The sequence below is a fragment of the Neofelis nebulosa genome, chromosome 7 (genome assembly GCF_028018385.1).
Source record: "Neofelis nebulosa isolate mNeoNeb1 chromosome 7, mNeoNeb1.pri, whole genome shotgun sequence".
Lineage (NCBI taxonomy): Eukaryota > Metazoa > Chordata > Mammalia > Carnivora > Felidae > Neofelis > Neofelis nebulosa.
Window position 1 is genome coordinate 2,597,977 of NC_080788.1, and position 20,375 is coordinate 2,618,351.

The 20,375-nt window shown below is 61.2% G+C and overlaps 1 protein-coding gene and 1 long non-coding RNA gene across 10 annotated transcripts in view; both read left to right on the forward strand.

The window, feature by feature from the left end:
• IL16 (interleukin 16) overlaps positions 1 to 19,448 on the forward strand; it is a 98,021-nt gene extending 78,573 nt beyond the window's left edge. For 7 of the 9 annotated variants that reach the window (XM_058736381.1, XM_058736383.1, XM_058736385.1 and 4 more), the window contains 9 exons: positions 420 to 507; positions 2,493 to 2,971; positions 6,594 to 6,738; positions 9,062 to 10,157; positions 11,387 to 11,555; positions 14,061 to 14,162; positions 16,344 to 16,602; positions 16,837 to 16,959; positions 18,979 to 19,448. In XM_058736381.1, the coding sequence (XP_058592364.1) occupies positions 420 to 507; positions 2,493 to 2,971; positions 6,594 to 6,738; positions 9,062 to 10,157; positions 11,387 to 11,555; positions 14,061 to 14,162; positions 16,344 to 16,602; positions 16,837 to 16,959; positions 18,979 to 19,172 (2,655 nt within the window). In that variant the 3' untranslated portion in view covers positions 19,173 to 19,448. Of the gene's footprint in view, positions 1 to 419; positions 508 to 2,492; positions 2,972 to 6,593; positions 6,801 to 9,061; positions 10,158 to 11,386; positions 11,556 to 14,060; positions 14,163 to 16,343; positions 16,603 to 16,836; positions 16,960 to 18,978 lie in introns of those variants that run through there. The other 2 variants (XM_058736390.1, XM_058736388.1) reach the window with 2 other exon arrangements.
• Positions 13,177 to 14,054, forward strand: LOC131515928 (uncharacterized). The gene is made up of 3 exons (XR_009263747.1): positions 13,177 to 13,374; positions 13,405 to 13,494; positions 13,525 to 14,054. It is a non-coding gene; the product is annotated as an uncharacterized LOC131515928 (long non-coding RNA).
• Positions 19,449 to 20,375: the final 927 nt, after the last annotated feature.

Sequence of the window (20,375 nt, forward strand, 5' to 3'; positions counted from 1 at the left end):
TGATGATGGTGGTGATGATGATCGTGATGATGATGGTGATGATGGTGATGAAGATAGTGATGATGATGTCATGGCAGCATTGCCGAGAGCGGAATGCTCCAAAAGGTAAACTGTCAAGTGGTAACTTTGCCTGGAGGTTTTCAGCAAGCCATGGAGAGAAGGTTGGAGAGTCGAGAGTGGCCACCTCAGGATCCCCTTTATTGACAGACTTTGGACTTTACTGACAATATACTAGAGAACCACTGATGCCCTGGAATCAACAGGGTGTTTCTAGAAGTGGACACTGTCAGCTATTTGCAGAGTGGGTTGGAAGGACAGATCCTGGCATCCAGGGGCCACACTTGGGAGCTGCTATAGGACTCAGAGCCTGATGCAGACGTTGCTGCCATTTACTTGAGGAGGTGACCGGTATTTTCTAGGTGTCTGAAATGCAACTCAAAGAAGCTGTGGCCCAGGCTGTGGAGAACGTCAAGTTTGGAAAGGAGAGGCATCAGTGGAGCCTGGAAGGTAAGAGAAACAGTGAACATTGACTTGAACATCTTTGCCTTCTTAGACAGCTCAGGGTTGAGCCATTGACTTGCCTTCTACCTCAGCGATGTGACTGTCACATCACCGATGAGCCTGCAATGTGGACAAAGGCTGAAAGCTAGCAGCCTACCAGCTGACCTCGGCTCACGTGTTTGCTCTGTTGGGGAGGCACATGATGTTCGAAGCATCTGAATTTGTATGTTTCTTCACTGGGCCGGCACTCCTCTGGCCTCTGTTGTTCCCGCCATCCCCTGTCATCTTATACCAGGCTGTCATTGGCAGTTGCCTCTATACACAGTTGAGTTTTCAATCACAAGTTCATAATAATAGACTCTTCAGAAAAAATATCTAATAATATAATATCTAACCTTTCTTAAGGCCTTGTCATGTCAGACACTGGAACTAATTCATGCGTTATTTTACTGGATCCTTACATATAATTTTTATGCACGTTTCTAAGGAAAAAGCGGGCCGCTGAGAGGCTCTCTTACCCAAAATCACATTGTGTGGTGCACAGAGCATCTGGACGGGAACCAGGTCGACTGACTTCAGTCCCTGGGTGCTAGCGGCCTCTGTGCTCGGCTGAGGGGCATCGGCCAAGCCATCGTGGAGTGTGTGATAGAACAACACGCAAATATTGACAAGGAGGCTACACAGGCTGAAAGCGTTCAGAGAAAAGTTTCTACCCTCTCCACCCACTCAACATTCATGCTCGGGAAAATATCACTGAGAAACTCACACATATTTGGACAGTGGTTCTCTCCAGTGGATCGGACGGCAGGTGGATCTTCACTTTCATTTCTTTCTTTTTGGGGCCGAGTTCCTTCTAATGAGGCTGCATTATTTTATGACCAGGAAAAAGCAAAAGAAATCTTGTTCTTCATCGAGGATTCAAACCGTGAGCTTGGCTGACTTTGGTTTTCTCCTAAGGTCTAGGATTCTCTTCCACGGGGCTCTCCTCGCTCTCCTGGCCTTCCAGAATGAGCTGGAATCTGAGCAAGAGGCTGGGTCTCAGTCTGCTCCCACTCCTTTGAGCTCTGATTGTAGAAAAGAAACACACGGGGGGCGGTTTGCCGCTACAGAAAAGGGCCTCTCAGGATTGTGTGGATGGACGCGGTGCTGAGAATGGGTGTGTGTGCGGGGATGACCCGGGAAGAAAGGCTGGATGGGAGGGAAGGGAAAGGGTACTATGGCTAAGAAAGTGTGGTCCTGAAGCTGTCGATTCGTCCTCAGCTGGAGGAAATGGTATCCTCTTGCTACAAGGCTCAACGCACACTGGCCGGTGTCCTCTCTCTCTCCGATGCTGAGCCCCCAAAACAAGCTCGGTGACCCTATAACTATTATCCCCATTTTACAGGTGAAAAGATGGAGTTTTGCTGGTTGGGTTTCCCAGGAGGCCAGCTTGGCATGCAGGGTGCTATCTCGGAGGGGTCCAAGGGGTCGGAGCCCGTGGAGGGGAGGAGAGAAGAGGGCTGGGCAGAGGGAGGAGGTGAGCTGAGATGCCCTGGAACTGTGGAGCTAAAAGACACGTTAGAATTGTCTGGTTTGGTGGCAGACGCTCCCACCCACCCCCCCTTTACAGCCCATCTCTGTCGGTCATCGGACGCGAGCTCGCCTTGGGGAGACAGCTCCTGTAGGCAGTCCCTAGAGGGGCGGACAGTGGCAGGCATCTGCCACCAGCCCTTCCACAGGTGGGACAGCGAGCCCTTCTTTGACGGGCAAGTTGGGGACACGTCTCCATGCCCATCACACGGAGACTCAGGTTGAGTGATTTTTCCCAAGCTGGAGTCATACGGCTTTTCTGGGACAAACCCGAGACGGCCGGGCTCCAAATCCCCAGTGACCTCAGATGGGAAGCAGACAGCCCCGGGTGCAGCGTGCAGCCCGGGGCGGTCGGGAGCGCGGCCAAGGGTGCATTTGCCTCCCAAGCCCAGCTGTGGGGGTTCCTCGTGCTTCCCCTGCAGGTGTCCCGAGGCTGGAGAGCAGCTGGCATGGGCGGCCGACCTTGGAGAAGGAGAGAGAGAGGAACTCAGCAGGCCCTAATCGCAGGGCTCAGAAGGTCATGATCCGTTCCAGCAGCGACAGCAGCTACGTGTCCGGGTCCCCCGGGGGAAGCCCCGTCAGCGGCAGCGAGCAGCAGCCTTCCGACCCGGAAGTCCACACGCCCAGCCCGAGCCTGTCCCCAGTGCAGGAGCCGGGGACGCTTCCCGTGGCTCCGTCCCAGCCGCCCCAGGAGAGCCCGCCCCGCCCTGGGTTCCCGCACAGCCACCCACCGCTGAGACTGAAGAAATCCTTCGAGATTTTGGTGAGAAAACCCACGACCTCCAAGCCCAAGCCTCCGCCCAGAAAATACTTTAAAAGTGACAGCGACCCTCAGAAGAGTCTGGAAGAGAGAGAGAACTCCCCATGCCCTTCAGGGCCCACTTTGCCGGCGTGTGGCCAGGTGAGAGAGGGGCCGGACGGGTCGAATGTTCTCTCGAGCGCCAGAGCCGGGAGGAGCGGTTGGTTTTGTGGTTGTCGTTGGTTGTTTACATTTCGCTTTTTTGCACGGTGGTTCCCGAGCGAGCACCAAGCAGCAGTGGTGGCCCCGGGGAGGGAAGGTTTCTCCTGCTCCGTCAGACAGAAGGGGCTCAGCTCAAGCCTAGGGCTGCCTGTGCAAGGACTCGAGGCTTGCCAGGCCCAGAACTGAAGCCCCGTTCCTGCTGCTGGCCTCCGGGCTCCCTTCCAAAATATACTGGAATTTACGATGGAGTCCAGCAGCGCCCCCAGAAGGCCGTTCCGTGCCAGGCGGGCAGGGGGTGTTTCGCACACGCTTCTTCAGGCGTGGTGCTTTTGCTGGGAGATTGGCCTACCGTGAGGCTCGAAGTCGCCAAGAGCTAGCTGGCGTCTGTCATTAGCGAGTTGACCCATGTGACGGCGAGAAACTGTTTCGGGCTTCTTTCCCAATCAGCTCTGCCCACCCACTTCCTTGTAGGTGCGGCTTGGGGGGGGGATCCCAAGCTCTCGGAGCCTCAGTTTCCTTAGCTGTTCACTGGGGCTGTATAGAGGCTCCCAGCGAGGGCTGTGGTGCCCATTAAACAGAGCCACCTAGCAAACCTCAGGTGCACGAGCATCATCGCTGTGATTGTCCCTCCATCACATCTGTTCAGGACCTCAGTTTCCTTCCTCTGCCCCACGCCGCCCCGTAGGGGAAGGCGGACTGATGGCCGGGAGCACCATTGAGCACCGGGAGACCAATTCTCTCCTATCCAATGAGCTCAAACCATCACTGAAATCCCTGCCCCCCGTCTCCCCTGTAAGCCCACACTTTTCTCCTCCCTTGAGCACTGCGGGTGCCTGGCCCCAGTTCAGCCCTACCCCACCCAGAGGCGAGGGTCCCAACCACGAAAAGAGTGGACTGAGCGCAAGCTCCCACTGCCAGTGGGTCGACCCCCAGCTACGCTGCCTGTCACATCCCCGCCTTGGCCGGGCAGGTGGGCGTGGGGCCCCGGGACACTCCTCCGCCCGTCTGTGACTGGGGCTGATGACAGACTCCGGGAACGGAAGCCCCCCCCCCCCCCCCCGGAGCGGTGGGGTGGGCAGGTGGGGGAGGAAGGTTCTGAGAGGGAGGGTGACAGGGACGGAAGGAGGAAGCACGGTCCCGTGGAGAGCTGCAGGATGTGGCTGCCCTAGCCACACCTGGTGGGCTTGTCCAGGTGGGTCCCGTCCCCTCTGCCCCGCCCCCCGTAGGCAAATGTCACATTTCCCTGTGGGTCCAGAAGGGCGGATGAGGGACAGACAGGCTGAGGAGCCAGGCTCTTTGCTTTGTTCCTGGAGAAAAGGGGGGGCGGCTTTGCCAGGACAGGGGCAGGGCGCAGAGAAATGGCAAAACCAGGACGCAAAGGTGGATGTCACTCTTCAAGTTCCCTCGACAGTTTCTGGGGACTTCTCACTGGATGTGTCCCTCCGTGGCCCCAGTGTACAATATCTGTCTGTCCTTTTCTCCCCCCCGACCCCCTGCAGTCCTTCCTCCCCAGGACGACCCCCAAACCTCACCCGTCCTGTAACTCACGAGGACTTAACTTCCACAACCAAAATGACCTCAGGGAGACCAGTTCTCTCCTATCTAATGAGCTCAAACCATCATTGAAATCCCCGCCCCCCCGTCTCCCCTGTAAGCCCACGCTTTTCTCCTCCCTTCCCCTCTCTCTCTGTCGCCTGCCGAGCACTGTGCTAGGGAAGACCCCTTGGAGGAAAACGTGAGTAAAACTGAGCTGAATTCAGGGGCCATTTAAGAAAAAATAAATAGGGGCGCCTGGGTGGCTCAGTCGGTTAAGCGTCCGACTTCAGCTCAGGTCACGATCTCGCGGTCCGCGAGTTCGAGCCCCGCATGGGGCTCTGGGCCGACGGCTCGGAGCCTGGAGCCTGCTTCCGATTCTGTGTCTCCCTCTCTCTCTGCCCCTCCCCCACTCATGCTCCGTCTCTTTCCCTCTCTCAAAAATAAATACAGGTTAGGGGTGCCTGGGTGGCGCCGTCGGTTAAGCATCCGACTTCAGCCGGGTCACGATCTCGCGGTCTGTGAGTCCGAGCCCCGCGTCGGGCTCTGGGCCGACGGCTCGGAGCCTGGAGCCTGCTTCCGATTCTGTGTCTCCCTCTCTCTCTGCCCCTCCCCCGTTCATGCTCTGTCTCTCTCTGTCCCAAAAATAAATGTTAACAAAAAATTAAAAAAAAAAAAAGAAAAAATAAATAAAAAAGCACCTCCCTCACAGAAGGGACAATGAAAACAACAGACGAGGTCTGTGTCTGCTCTGAGTACTGGGCTCGGTACCTGAGTGTCAGCCTGTAACACTGTCAGCAGCTCGTGGACGGGGATAAGTGTCACCTTGAGGAGCCCCCAGAGGAGCGAAGCTAAGTTGTAGCCACCCGCCTCGTACGTAAAGCTTTGAACGCCATGGCCGAGCCTTGCTCCTTCAAAGGTCTAGTTCGAGGAGCGCACTGACTCTGGGGTTGTTTGGTGTCTCCCCGAGCTCCGTTCTCCGACCGGGACCTTGGGCGGGGGCGATGCTTTGCGAACACGCTTCTCACTCTGGTAGCCCTCACGTTCTCGAAGACCGTTCATTGCCAACGTAGGTGTTAGTCTCGGGCCCCGGACGCTTGCCGTTTCTGTTTTAGTCCCAAGCGATGCGTTTGTTCCCCCTTCTGTCCTTCGTCCCGGGAGGAAGCCTGTGGCCTTGTCCAATAGCCAGCTGGCCATCCGCCTGACTCGGGACCGAAAGGACACAGAGGCGGCCACGGCGTCGCCCTGGTGACCCCTCTCTTGTCCTTCTTCTTGTCGCGGCTGGCTTCTTGCTGCTGCTCTGCCCGCGGGTGTCCGGCTCTCTGGAGCGCTCTTGTTCTGCTTCTCTGCCTGGAAAATTCTCACTCTTTGTTCGAGAACCAGACAGAAAGCAGTTCTCTGGGAAGCCTCCTTCAGCTCTCTGCTTCCTCCGGGCCCCAGGAGCATCTCGTTGGTGCCGCGCGGACGGGCAAACTCCGGGCAGGTGGTAGACGGGCGCGTGGAGCCCCGTCCGCCTCGTCCCGAGGCTGTTTCATGAGGGAGCCCGGGACCGCGTTGGGCTCAGTGGGGACAACACGTCTGCCTGGGCGGACGCGGGGCCAGGGCAGGTGCTGCAGGGGCAGGCGATGGCTCGGGTCCCCAGGCTCCGTTGTCCTCCCAACGCGCTTATGAAACGTCACTGCGCGGAACGGTGCAGAAGGCGATCGACTCCCATTTTGTCCTAAGACTGGCGGCCCCCTGCGCCCTCCCCACCCGGGGCGGTGGCCCAGCTGCTGCAGGGGCAAATGCGACGGGGCCAGGCTCCTTCCACACCCCTGCTTCTTGTCCCTGTCCCGGGGGCCGGGGGGCTTCACGGTCCGTAAGGAGGGGTGTGCCCTGGAGGTGGGCCTCCGACGACGCGGGTGGCCCAGGGTGCCGGGGAACCTGTGGTGGGAGCACCTCAGGGGGCTCTCCAGCCCAGGTGCACCTTGCATTCTGACGGCTGGAGGCCACCGTCTCCACGTGCCCTCACTTCCTGTTTACACTACAGGAAGCCAGCGGGCTGCCGCCAGCGCCTCGGCCGCCAGGGCAGGAAGACACGGCGGGGAGAGCCCCCCGCGCCCTCGCCTGCTGCCCGGGGCCCGCAGCGGGCCCGTCCTCGGAGGCCGAGCCAGCGAGGAGAGGAGCCAGCCCAGGTAGGCTTTCGTTTCGGTCTTCTGGAAGGAAGGACCTCTCGGGTAAAGGTCTGGGGAATGAGGTAAGATTGTGGGTTTGGCCTGAGGTTGGAGGTTCTGACCCCAGGGACAGGGGGTTCTGACCCTGGGGAGGGGGGTTCTGACCCTGGGGATGTAGGGTTCTGACCCCGGGGAGGGGGGCTCTGACCCTGAGGATGTAGGATTCTGACCCCAGGGAGGGGGGGTTCTTACCCCAGGGATGTAGGGTTCTGACCCTGGGGAGGGGGGTTTTGACCCCAAGGATGTAGGGTTCTGACCCCGGGGAGGGGTGGTTCTGACTCTGGGAAGGGGAGTTCTGATCCTGGGGATGTAGGGTTCTGATCCCAGGGAGGGAGGGTTCTGACCCTGGGGAGGGGCTTCTGACCCCAAGGATGAGGGTTCTGACCCCGGGGATGTAGGGTTCTGACCCCGAGGAGGGGCGTTTCTGACCCCGAGGATAGGGGTTCTGACCCCGGGGAAGGGTGGCTTTGACCCTGGGAGGGGGGGTTCTGACCCCGGAAACGTAGGGTTCTGACCCCGAGCATGGACACAGCAGCTGCACTCAGGCTGACGAGCAGGCAGGAGCCCTGGGGCGCCCGGACGGCAGGACAGGGGGTCACTGCCGGTCTGGGGAGCTCGTGGTCAGGCTGACAATGCAGTGGGCAGTCAGCTGGGGGACAGATGGTGACCGGCTGTCGCACACAGCGTCCAGCCCGTCCTGGCTGAGGGCAGCATGGCTCGTGCTGGCGGGCGCTGTGCCCGTGGGGGTGGCTGTGCTCGCGTGGCGTCCCTGCCATTGCTGAGACGTGGGCTGCGTGTGTGGTGGCAGCCTGTGGCCTGCTAGAACGGGCACAGGACCTGGGGTCAGGAAGACCCCCGTGGGACACCCGGCTCTGCCCCTCCGGACAGCCCTCTTTGCTTTTCTGAGCTGCAACCACTCATCAGCAAGACGTGCATTGCACGCTGGCTTCGTGCGGCCCAGTGCCAGGTGCTGGACGGAGGGAGGGGCGGGGGGACAGAGAGAGGGGGCTGACCGGCTCCTGCCACCAAGGAGCCCCCGCTAGTGGCAGAGAAAAAAACTCTGTAGGCTACAAGCCACACAGATGGCTTCTCTGTCTGAGAAACGCTACGTGAAAAGTACACGAATGGGCTCCTGGAGGGTCGGGGGGCGTTATGGGTGGAAACGTCTGGCCCGTCTCGCCCGGAGCAGGTGCCCCACGGCTGCCGGCTCCCCCCGCACTCTGCCTTCCCTTAGTCACCCCGATAGAGGAACACGGTAGGGAACGCCTCGGTGCTCTGCCTGCAAGAGAGCCTCACCCCAGCGTGCAGAGGGCTTGCGGGCGGACGCTCTGACCACGGAGCCTCTGACAGCCCTTTGCAGCAGAGCGACTTTTAAATGCAGAACCAGAACCGGGCGGGGAGGGCCGGGCTCCCTCGGCAGAGCCCTGGAGTCGGCAGTAACCACGCACGTCTTCCCGACTGTGCGGGGCGCCTCTGGTATCTTTGGGGCTCAACTAAGGCTCTCACGGTCTATTTTCGTTGAAGCCAGGCACTGGGACGAGGGGAGAGCAAGGGTCAGTCCTCCTCACCCTGGGCCGTGTCACCCCTCACCCCCCCCTCCCCAGAGCGCAAATCCAGAGTCACAGCCTCTGAACCAGGGAAAGGGCGGGCCTGGGGGCCCCGGAAGGGTCGCCCGTCCGCTTGGCCTTGTTGCTGTGTGGGGCTTGGAGGCCGGCCTCCCTCTGTCCCTGGGTAAGAGAGCGTCCCCAGCCTTCCAGAAGGGATGCGCAAATATGTAAGATGCTGACCGGCGAGGGGGGCGGAGAACCAAGGTGGCCAGGTGCGCCCCCTCTGAAGGCCCGTCCTCGCTGCTTCTTAACGAGGCAGGCGGTCCAAACCAGATACGGCCACCAATCTGTGAGCTGGGGCTGTAAAGCTGGGAAGGTAGGCAAATTGCTTTGGCTTTTCCATTTGTGACGGCTTGCTGGCGGGCTGCTTGGAGCCGCGGAAAGGGCACAAGGAACCAGCGGTTGGGGTCTCGCCCTGGCTGGGCCAGCAGGCGGTCCCTTACCCTCCCGAATGCTGGATTCCTCAGTTGTGAGATGCCAGACAGAGGCCCAGGTGCGCCCTGCAAACGCGTCCGGCCCTGAAATGCTGAGAAGCTAACTGTGGTTCTGAAGGGGTTGCTAGTGGGGGCTTACGCCCCAGGGCCCAGCATGGGTACTCACCGCCCCCCCAGCCCCCGAGGCCTCCTTGGCGTCTCGCTCTGAGACTAGAACTCAGGGGCAATGTTTCTGCGCTGCAGGGGTCCCAACGTCCCCGGTGAAACACCCGCTCCTTAAGAGGCAGGCCCGGATGGACTATAGCCTCGACATCGCGGCCGAAGAGCCCTGGGTGAGAATTTCCGACTGCATCAAGAACCTGTTCGGCCCCATCATGAGTGACGGCCACGGCCACAGGCCGCTGCAGCCCGGTGCCAGTCTGGGCGAAGAAGACAGGGTGCAGGGCCGCCCGGACGGGACCCCGCCGGAGCTGGGCGCCACCGGTGCTGCCCCCAAGGTCTGCAAGTCGGTGGACAGCGGCACCGTGAAGAAGGGTCCTCCCGTGGCCCCCAAGCCGGCCTGGTTCCGCCACAGCTCGAAAAGTCTGAGGACGCGTGCTGCAGACCCGAGGCGGCCGCCCGACCCGGCCTCCCCCGCCCAGCCGGCACCTGCTTCCAGGGAGCGCCCCCCGGGGCCGCCCACGCGGGCCTTCTCCTCCATCAAGCAGAGAATCAGCTCTTTTGAGACCTTCGGCTCCTGTCAGCTGCCCAGCAGAGGAGCCCAGAGAGCGAGCCTCGAGGCCTCCGTCGGGGAGGCAGCACGGCCCCCGGGGGAGCGAGAGGGAGGTCGGCTTTCTGGCCTCTCGGGGCGAGGGGCCGCCCCCACCTCCGAGCAGCAGCAGCAGCCAGAGCGAGAGCAGGTGCCGCAGGGCCCCCCCCCCCACCCCGAGCCCGGGGACCCGGGTGCGTCGGGGTCCCCTCTCCCGGGACGGCAGTCCAGCCAGAAAGCCCCCCTCCCTGACCCCGACCCTCTCCTGAGGCTGCTGTCGACACACGCGGAGGAACCTCGAGGCCCGGTGGTCAAGGTGCCCGGCCAGCGGGCACGAAGCTTCCCGCTGTCCAGGACCCAGTCCTGCGAGGTGAAGCCGCCGGGCGAGAAGACCAGTCAGCTCTACTCCATCAGTAGCCGGGTGTCGTCGGCTGTCATGAAGTCCTTGCTGTGCCTCCCGTCCTCTGTCTCCTGGGGCCAGGCTGCCTGCACCCCCAAGGACGGGGGCTGTCCCGCGTCGTCGGCCAGTGACGCCCCGGCCGCGAGCAGTGCTGCAGAACCGCCTGCCTCGGACATGGGGTTCTCCCTCAAGTGAGTACGGCCGGTGCCCGCCTCCCCCTCCCGTCTTCTCTGCTTCCCCATCGTCCTTTCTCTCGCAACTGTGCGTGTCCTTGAAACTTGGTCTCGGGGGTACCGAAGGGCCGTTCTGCCTGCTCTTTTCTGTGCGTGTGCGTGAGCGTTACACGTTCCCTGCGAAGGAGGAGTCTCACGGCACCTGTCCTGGGAGGGATGGGGTCGGGGGAGGCGCCGGTGGCCCACGGAGGTTTGGAAAGCGAATGCTCCTGCTCGGGAAGGCCAGACTGGAGCCGGGAGGTGACGACCGCCCCCCTCCCCGCCCCGGAAGGAATCCAGGCCCACCCTGCACGGGGGTTCAGGCCCCCGGAACCGGGTGCCGGGGGGTCCGGCTCCGGCGCTGACTCCCCGACCCCCTCAGTTCGCTCTTCAGTTGAGATAAGGAGGGGGTCTCCCCACGGTCCCGTCCCGGATCAGAACAAGTCTGCGTTTGCCCGGCTTTACTTCTTATTCTGATACTGCCCGCAAGTGCTTGGGACCCGCTGACCCTGACGTCTCGTGTGGCAGCCGCTGCAGACAGCCTGGGAAGGAGCAGGGGTGACCCTGGAAACACTGAGAGCAGGGTCTAGACGGCCAGACCGACGCACGGGTCGCTAGCCAGAGCGGGCAGCTGTGGAGGTACCCCGTAACGTTGAGGGTGCCCGGCCGGGAGCTCTCGCCGAGGCTCCCCGTTAGAATTTACTGCCGCGGGACGTCTCCCCCTGCTGGCGGTAAAGATCTGCCAGCCAGAGGGAGCCGTAGTTTCCTGTCAGTGAAACCACGGTTTCCTGCAAAATATGAGGTGTAGCTGGAAAAACCCGGCTACAAATATCAAAACGAGTTCCGAAGAAAACGGAAGGCCAGATGCTGGCTGCATGGGCGCTGTCTGTGGTCGTTCGGTGCCGACGGGGGTCGCGCAGGTGCCGATGGGGGACGCGCAGGTGCAGACGCACCACGGTCTGCGATTATGAGTCCCAGATCTGGGCATTCCGTAGCCATGTGACCACAGACGAGGCGTCGACCCTCGGGGAGCCCCAGTTTCCTCACGGCTGTCGTGGAGGGGTGCCGGCACCTGCTCGGATTTCTTGCGCCAAATAATAGCATGCACATCGGTGCTCAGCCCCGTATCTGCCGCCGAGCGGCCATGCGCTAAATGTGAGCTCCCATCAATATTCTGATCCGTCCCGTGCACTGTGTCTGTACGAAAGCCTTTCAGAGCTGAGAGAGTACACGGAGGGGCTCGGGGAGCCCACGGAAGCCGACAGCCGGGACCACTGCTCCCCTCAGTCTGGCCAATCGGTTATCTCCCTGCTGAGCGCCGAGGAGTTAAAGAAGCTCATCGAGGAAGTGAAGGTTCTGGATGAAGCGACCTTAAAGGTAGGCTTCCTTTGCAAGCGCCCGCAGTGACCAAGGCCGTACTCCGAGCCGTGGCCGGAGCGGGGTCGGAGCCCGCGGGGGCGGGACAGGGCCTCACTGGACCCCCGAGACTCGACCCGCCACTCGAACGGAGCTTGGTGGCTTCTCAAGCGCTTGCGATCATTGGCTCCTTGCATCTTGGTAGCCATTTTGTAAAGGAGCCAGGTGAGCTCAGCTCAAGGTCACAGAGGTTTTCTGCCCCCAAGTTCTGTGCCTCGTGCACATCCCACGGCCTGCCGGCCTGGCGTTCACGTCCAGGAGATGCTTCAGGGCACCGTGCTGTTGTAAGCCGCGGGAATTTCCGAGCTCTGACCCCGGAGACCTCCCCTGCCCACCGAGAGAGGGGGCTCCTTCCAGGGCTTGTGAGGCCCCGCCCCCAAAGTCACTCAAGTCATTGCGAAAGTGCCACTTCCCATAGGCTTCTGAGCACGACCGCAAGATGTGTGGAGAGGAAGTGGCCGGGCAGAGCTGAGGTCCGCTCAGCTCAGGCGCTCAAGGGCTTGCCCCCTCCTGCGTTGCCCCAGATCTGCAAAGGCTTTCCGCACCAGAATCGTCCAAGATTCTGCAAGAATTAGGGAGGCATCGTAGTTGGAATTCTCCAGGCCAAGGGTGTGGCTTAGCCTGAGCCGCACAAGACGCCCTGGGCTACGACTCACCCATCACCCGTAGCACCCTGGCACCATCGTCCCCCGGGGCCTTATTCACATGAAATAGCGCAGGCAAAAGTGTGTAGAACACAGAGAGCTGTCTTGTGCAGGGTGTCACCGGGAGACCATTTGCTTTTCTGCCGGACGAGGGCCCCTTACAGGGCAAGTAACCTGATACTTGGGTCAAAGTGGGGAGATGCGGGCCAGTGCTGGGGTAGAGCTGGGTGGTGAGATCCCTTCGTCCCTCTGGGTCGTGGGGGCTCCAAGCCCAAGGGTCACAGAGCCAGCTGCGCGACAGGTGCCCCGGTGGTGCCAGAGCGAGTGAATTGTGCACGTGAGGTCGTTCCCTCCCAGCGAGGGCCAACTCGTGGGCCGAGAGCCACGTGGAAGCGCAGGTGTATTTTCGTTGATCCGCGTGGGGATGTTATAAATCATCATAGTCTGAATGTTCTGAAACCTGAACTGACACCCGGTTGTCCGGCTTCTCTCTTTGCTTAAAGGGAACGGTCGGGTAGCGCTGGGTCTACGCGGCCACGTAGCAGGTTCCTTTGGGCGGGGGGACGTGCTGCCTGGTCCCCGGCAGTTCCCGTCACCCCTAAATCTCTCACGTCTGCACAGTCCGCTCCTGTAAGCGGTCTGCCTGGCCCCCCGGATGCATTTCAGCTTGGGGCCTCGGGTCAAGACCAGAAGGAGCTTCTCTGATTCCAGACAGCGCAGAAGGATTGTTTTGGCTCCTGTGAGCCCACGTGCAGGCCGGAAGCATGTGTGTGCGTGGGTTCTTGTGGGGGCGCGCGTGTGTGCGTGGGCGTGCGTGTGTGCGTGGGCTCTTAGGGGCGTGCGTGTGTGCGTGGGCTCTTAGGGGTGCGCGTGTGTCCGTGGGCGCGCGTGTGTGCGTGAGCTCTTAGGGGCGCGCGTGTGTGCGTGTGTGTGCGCGTGAGTATGGGCTCTTGGGGGCGCGCGTGTGTGCGTGGGCGCGCATGTGTATGGGCTCTTGTGAGCACGCGTGTGTGCGTGGGTTCTTGTGGGTGCGCGTGTGTGCGTGTGTGTGCGCGTGTGTATGGGCTCTTGTGGGCGCGCATGTGTGCGTGGGCGTGCGTGTGTGCGTGGGTTCTTGTGGGGGCGCGCGTGTGTGCGTGGGCGTGCGTGTGTGCGTGGGCTCTTAGGGGCGTGCGTGTGTGCGTGGGCTCTTAGGGGCGCGCGTGTGTCCGTGGGCGCGCGTGTGTGCGTGGGCTCTTAGGGGCACGCGTGTGTGCGTGGGCGTGCGTGTGTGCGTGGGCTCTTAGGGGCGCGCGTGTGTGCGTGGGCGTGCGCGTGTGCGTGGGTGTGCGCGTGCGCGTGTACTGCGGCCGGGAGTCCGCTGGGTTCCTTCCCGTGCTGCTCTACCCCCAGGAGGAGCAGGAAGAGAGAAGGAGCAGGCACTCCCTGCAGAACGGCCGTAACCCCTGGGGTTGCCGGTGTCCCAGGGGCCGGCCTGGCCCCACGCTGCAATGGTGGAGCTGCGTCACCCCACACGCTGGGTTTCCCCGACCTAGTGGCGCCCGGCCGGGTTGGGACAGGTGTGGGTGAGGGCGGGGCGGCCAGGGGAGGAGACGGGAACCGCACCTGACATAACACGCTTTTTCTCTTCTAAGCTTCCTAGGACTCCAGAAAGCACAGTCCTCTCTGTCCAGAGGACGGAACAGGTTTGAGGAGGTGACATCGCTTGGCACGTGGCCAAGCCCCATGGGGCTCGAGATCAAATCAGCCCGAGGTCCCACGCGCGTTAAACTGCTCAGGCTGGCGCGGTGGACGTTTTAAACGTCTGTGTTTCCCTCCACAGCAACTGGACAGCATCCACGTCACCGTGTTGCACAAAGAGGAAGGGGCCGGCCTTGGGTTCAGCCTGGCAGGAGGAGCGGATCTAGAAAACAAGGTGATCACGGTGAGTGGCCCGACGCTGGGGGTGCGTGAGAGCCAGAGGCAGTGGCCCCCGGAGGGAGAACACGTGCCAGCCACACAGGGGGCCGGAGGAGTGCCTGGCACCAGGCCACCGTGCGGGGTTCCGAAGGGGGGCTGTCAGGACCCACCCTTCCCAGGAAGCATAGTAACGGTGGCCTGTGTGGCCCCATAGCCTACCTTCGTCTCGATCCTTAATTTAACGAAGAAGGGCTCTGTCTACCCCAGAGAACGTGAACATGCCAAAAGGATTCGGAATCACCTTAAGAAAATCACAGGGGTCTGGGCCCCTCCAGGACTGCCGGATCGGAATCTCGCAAGGTTTAACGCCTGCATTGTTGCAGGTCCTGTCTGGAGGAGCGTTTCCCAAAAAATCCTCCAACCCCGCTAAATGTCACTGGATAGGACGCTTCAAAATGGTTCGTTGCACGTTACGGGAATTGCAGGCCAGCAACAACAGCAGAAATTCGAGGCAAATCTTATCCGACGTCTCTCGTGTGGGGCGAGTAGACCAGCAAGGTGCCAACTACTAAACGTCGAGACGAGAATGATTTATGACCCCGGGCCTTTTTGGAAGGCCGCACCGCCAGGGCTCGAGGTTGACGACCTGGCCGTGATACCTAGCCCAGGCCACGAGGCAGGGGGGGCCTCACCTGGATGGAAAGGCGCCTTGGGAAGAAGGCGCGTTCTGTCGAGGAGGCTGCTTCCCCGGTTGTGCCCACTTGGAGAGTTGGGGGCTGTTGGCTTGGACACCAGAGAGGCCGATGATGGTTGGCTGGGGCATTGGGGCCATGCTGGACAGAAGAAGGAGCGGTTCCTGTGCAAGATCCGCAGAGCACAGCCCCGGCTGCATCCCGAGGCTTCGGGTCCTGGGGGCTCGCCCCTGTTCGGGGAGAGCCGGAGACGGCAGCCGGTATCACCTGCGCCCCTTCCCGCCGACCCTGTTATTCTGGCTGCTCCGTGGCCCCAAAGCCGAGCGCCCTCCTGCCCGATGGCCGTGTCGTCTCAGCGTGGTCTTTATGCGGACTCGCACGCACTTCCTCACCCGGCTGGAAACGACCCCCCCAGCTCAGCATCAGCCAGCATTAAACACGGCACGCCTCCCGGCGGGTGACTCGGCCGGTTCCTGCTGGCCGTCTCGGAGTCGCCCGGGTGCGAACGGTGACTTCCTTCTTGGCCAGCAGGCCCTCTACCGCACACAAAAGCACATAGGACCACCGAGGCCCGATTTCTGTCACCGAGCACACAGCAGAGAACCGTAATCCCTGGTTGTGCAGTCCACTTTCTGTTGGAAGGGACGAGAGAGCCGGCCCGCGGGAATAGCACTGGGGATCTTTGTCTGCCGAGTCGCGACGTCTCCCCGCCCCGTTTGGCCGGCGAGCCTGAGACGCTGCGGCCACTCAAACCCCAGGAGGAAGCAGTGCGCGCGGGCCAGGCGTGGACACTTCTGTACCTTTCCCGAGTCACTGAAAGAACTAACCCTGAGCACCGTCCACGGCCAAGGCCATGCTGGGCGCTCACTGGCTTGTCCCTTTTAACTGGATCAGCATTTCTGCGGGAGGAGCTCTGAGAATGTCCAGACCTCCCAGGTGAGCGTTTCTCCAAAAAGCGTATTCTGCGGAAGGTGGAGGCCCGAGGATTTCTGCCCGGAAGAAAAGGATTCTGTACCGAAACACTGTCGGGGGTCGCTGCCTCCCGCTGCCCGTTCTTACGGAGGTGTCAAGGTCTCCAATACCTTCTTAAGCTGTGTAGACATTTTTCAGAACTTTTGTTTTCTCCAGGGTTCTTCACTTTGTCAGACCTTGGAAACCTTTTTTGTTTCTTCGGATACAATGCCTATGAACGTGGCACAGAATCGGGGCTTCAGGGAAACCACTCGGGGCGATGCTGCAGGGAAGGAAAGGTGGAACTGGGATTGTGGTGATGTGGTCTAGGACGCGGTGTTAGGAGGGGTTCTGAGGACCAGGCTGGCCATCACTGAGTGATCTCTGCTCGGGGTGGCCGCTGAAGGAGGTCCTGAACCGGCAGCCCTGGTTTGAGACATGTTTATTTTAATTTTCTTTCCCCTAAGCAGCCTCTAGGCCTTGACTGGTTGGAACTTTCCTGCCGGAAGGTTCTGGATCTGACGCCAGTGACCTCTGGGTCTTGACTTCCTGTGGCTTTTCAGGTGCACAGAGTGTTCCCCAACGGGCTGGCCTCCCAGGAAGGAACTATTCAGAAGGGCAACGAGGTTCTCTCCATCAACGGCAAGTCCCTCAAAGGGGCCACGCACAACGACGCCCTGGCCATCCTCCGCCAAGCTCGGGACCCCAGGCAAGCTGTGATTGTCACACGGAAGCCGGCTCTGGAGGCCGCGCCCGACCTGAACTCATCCACAGATTCTACAAACTCGGCTTCTGTGGCCAGTGACGTTTCTGGGGATTCCAGTAAGTGCCCCCCAGCTCGGGGGAGGAAGCCCCCTGGCCGCGTGGGGCCAGTCCTGCTGTGGCTGCTCAGTGACGCGTGGCCCTAAGAACGCGTGGGCTGCAGGAGACGCGTCTGTGTCTACCCGTGCACGTGCGAGGGCGGCCGGCAGCCTTCGTGGGGCTCGCGTGACGCCCAGGCGTGCGCGGCCCGGAGAGGAGGGCGTCCCTAACACTGTCCCCGTGCTTCCCCTGCAGCGGAGGCCACGGTGCACACGGTGACGCTGGAGAAGACGTCCACGGGGCTGGGCTTCAGCCTGGAAGGCGGCAAGGGCTCCCTGCTCGGGGACAAGCCTCTCACCGTGAACAGGATTTTCAAAGGTGAGCTGTGCGTCTGGCTCTCGGGGGTTCCCTCCGGCTGCGAGTGGCGGGCCAGGCCCCCAAAGGCCTCTGAGCACCTTCTGGGCCATGGCTGTTTCCAAGTCCACGCCCTCTAGGAGGCAGGCAGGCCATTTAGGGACTCGATTCTGCGGTTGCTGCCTGTTCTCCTTGGCTCGGATGTCCCCTTACTACTTCTGTTTCCCTGGGTCCTCGCCAGTGACTGAGCCCTGGGCCTGGCTCAGCTGGGCAGGCCTGGGCCAAGGTGAGGCCCCGAAACCCGCAGTAATCGATGTGATGGTTGTTTTTAATTTTTAAAAATTTATTTATTTTGGGGAGAGAGACAGAGACAGAGAGCAGGCAGGGGAGGGGCAGAGAGAGAGGGAGACACGGAATCCGAAGCAGGTTCCGGGCTCCGAGCTGTCAGCACAGAGCCCGACCCGGGGCTCGAACTCACGAACCGTGAGATCGTGACCTGAGCCGAAGTCGGACGCTTAACCGACTGAGCCACCCAGGCGCCCCCAATGTGATGGTTTTAAACAATTAAAATTAATTTTAATTTTTAAAAAATCCATAATGAACAAAGCACCAGAGCTTAAAATGAGGACACAGTCTTGACTTTCTACTTGCACACACTCGGCCTCCCTGGGCTCCCTTCAGTCCTGGTCCCGTCAGCTTCTGCCTTTATTAAAAATTTTGACATTTCGTTCGTCACGGGGTTGAGGTGCACTAGAGCGGGGGTCGCTCGGGTTTCCCTGTGAAAAGCGTGAATGGCCCGCAGCTACCACAGAACCCCCTCCCCCACCCCCGGGTCTTCACCGCTTTTCTAGCTGGAGTCCCTGCGTTGTGGGGCCCTGGGCAGGAGTCTGGAGACCTGGGTTCTAGTCCCGGCTCTGCCTCTCACCTGCTGAGTGACCGCTGCCCCTCGGGGCCTGAGGCTCCTTGTCCGCACGGAGGTGTGGGGTGTGTCTGGGCTTGTCAGACTGAGCCCCGCAGTGGCGGCTGGGCCCCGGGGGGGACCGAGGGTCACTGCGGGGGGGCTCCCCCAGGAACCCGTGTTTACTCCAACTCTGGGAAAGACCCTTTGGAGGTCGACTTGGGCTGAGCATGTGGCTCAAAGTCAAGAGACTTGGCTCCTAGTGGGAGCCGTGCTTCCGAGGGAGACCACTCTCCACCCTCGTCCCGTCTGCATCCGCGGGGCCGGGCCGGCCAGCTGCCGGGAGATGCGGACGCTGGGGCCAGAAAGTCTGGGCTCAAACCCAGACCCCGCTACCTAGCGGCTCTGACGCTCGGCTGGGCTGCGGAACTCTTGGTTTCCTCGCGTGCGCAACGGGGCTACTGACACGCTCGCGGGGCGTCCGCGCAGAACCTGATGTGCACAACGGCCCAGCACATCTCACCAACTTCTTATCGTTGTCATTACTATTATCTTTTATTCGGTATTTCTGAATACCGTAGAATAGCGTTCCATGTGAACGATAACGCTCCTCCCGGACACAGCTTTGAGAGTGGGAGCCACATAGGATTACGTCCCTCTTCACACGGACGCAGGGGTCTTCTCCAGGCCGTTCAGGGGCAGCGTGCCTGGGGGGTTCACCGGCCCCCTCCCCACGCCACCCAATGCCTGGTGAGCTCGTCGGAAGGGAGAGACCACATGCGGACGGAGGTTGCTGGGCTGGTGTGCGTGGAGGTTGGAGGGGATCGGCCCCCCAGAGGGCTCCGTGACTCACGGAAGTCTCCTCGGCCGGGCTCTGGGCTCGGAGCTGCCCGCGGCCGCCCTCCTCTGGGGATACAACGGGCTACACCTTTCCCAAGGGCCACAGAGCAGGAGCCTGGCATGCCAGCCTCAAAGCCACCATTTGATGAGCTGCCCCATTCCAGATCCAGCACCGAGCCCCTGAGGGATGGGCCCCCCCGTTCCCTTCTGAGCCGTCCTGGCTCCCCAGAGACCGAGGCTAGGAGGTAACCTTCCTTGTTCCCCTGTCACCCGAGCAGCCTGTTATCTATTTTTCTTCCTCTCAGGGGCAGCCTCAGAACAGAGCGAGACGATCCAGCCGGGAGATGAAATCTTACACTTGGCCGGCACTGCCGTGCAGGGGCTCACGCGGTTTGAAGCCTGGAACGTTATCAAGACGTTGCCTGACGGCCCCGTCACGATCGTCATCAGGAGGAGAAGCGTCCAGTCCTCGGGGACCATAGCGGCTGGGGAGCCCTAGGTAGGCCCGCACCGACACCAAAGCCGGGGACAGACAGCTCCTCACAACTGCTAATTCTCAGGGTCACTGCTCACCCCTGCCTGGACGGGGGAGGCAGCAGAGTCGCGCTTCCTGGTCGCTGCTGCCCTGGTCCAGACCTTCTGGGACACGCCCAGCCAGGGGAAGGGCCCGGTCACGCCGGGGAGGCCGCCAGTGCCTACAGACTATGTCCAGAGAGCGTAACGGTAATACTATGGTGCTGTAAATAAAACGGACACGTTACAGTTTGATATGAAACCCGTGTCCCGCTTCGCAGATTTCCCACGTCCTAGAACGGCAGAATGGCCGACTCCCCAAATAGCATTTGTGTTTCTTGTGAGCCTGCCTCGAGGGCACGCTGGGAGAGGACAGGTCATCCTGTCCTACTGGGCACGAGCCAGGGCAACTCAAAGGCTGGGGGCCACAACCCCCCCAAGGGTCGTTGTCTCACACACCTGGCCGTTGGTGCTGGCGGGTGGCTGGGCACAGAGTGGGGGCTGTGAGCCCGGACGCTCATGGGCGGCCTCGCCCCATGGCCCGGACCTCCTCGCAACATGGCGGCCGGGTGCCAGGGTGAGCGTCCCCGGAGAGTGAGGGGCAGGTGGCAGTCGTGTCCTTCCTGTGACACGCTCCGCTGGCTGTGAAGCCACACAGGTGTCTTCCTCAGTCCCTGACCCGTGGGGGCCGGCCCGGGTGCGAGGGGAGGGGAGATGCTTCTGGGCTCTTTTGGGAAAACACAATCTACCACTCGCAGCATCTGCAAAACTGGTTTGGGTTGGGCCGGAGACTCATCCTCGCAAGGGTGCTGCCTGGTGGGGGGGGCAAGGTAGCAGAGGACGGGTGAAACTCCGGGCACGGGCAGGTGTACCAAGAGCACGGGCCAGCGCGAGCAAGAGAGAGTAAAAGAAACTGCTACCACTTACCTAGCACGCGCCCAGCACTGGGTTGGTGTTCAGTGGACCCTGTCTTCCTAATGACAGTAACGTCTCCAGAGCATGGTCTGTGCCATCGTATTCACGGGGGGGGGGGGGGGGGGAGGGCACCAGGACGCGGAGACGGCAGGTAACTTGTCCACGCCGGTAAACGATGAGGTCAATAACCAGAGGGATATGTGGTTCAGTCACCTCTTCACGCCCGATTGCCAAGCTCGGGACAAAGAAATGTCTAGAAGCAGCCAGAGCGCTC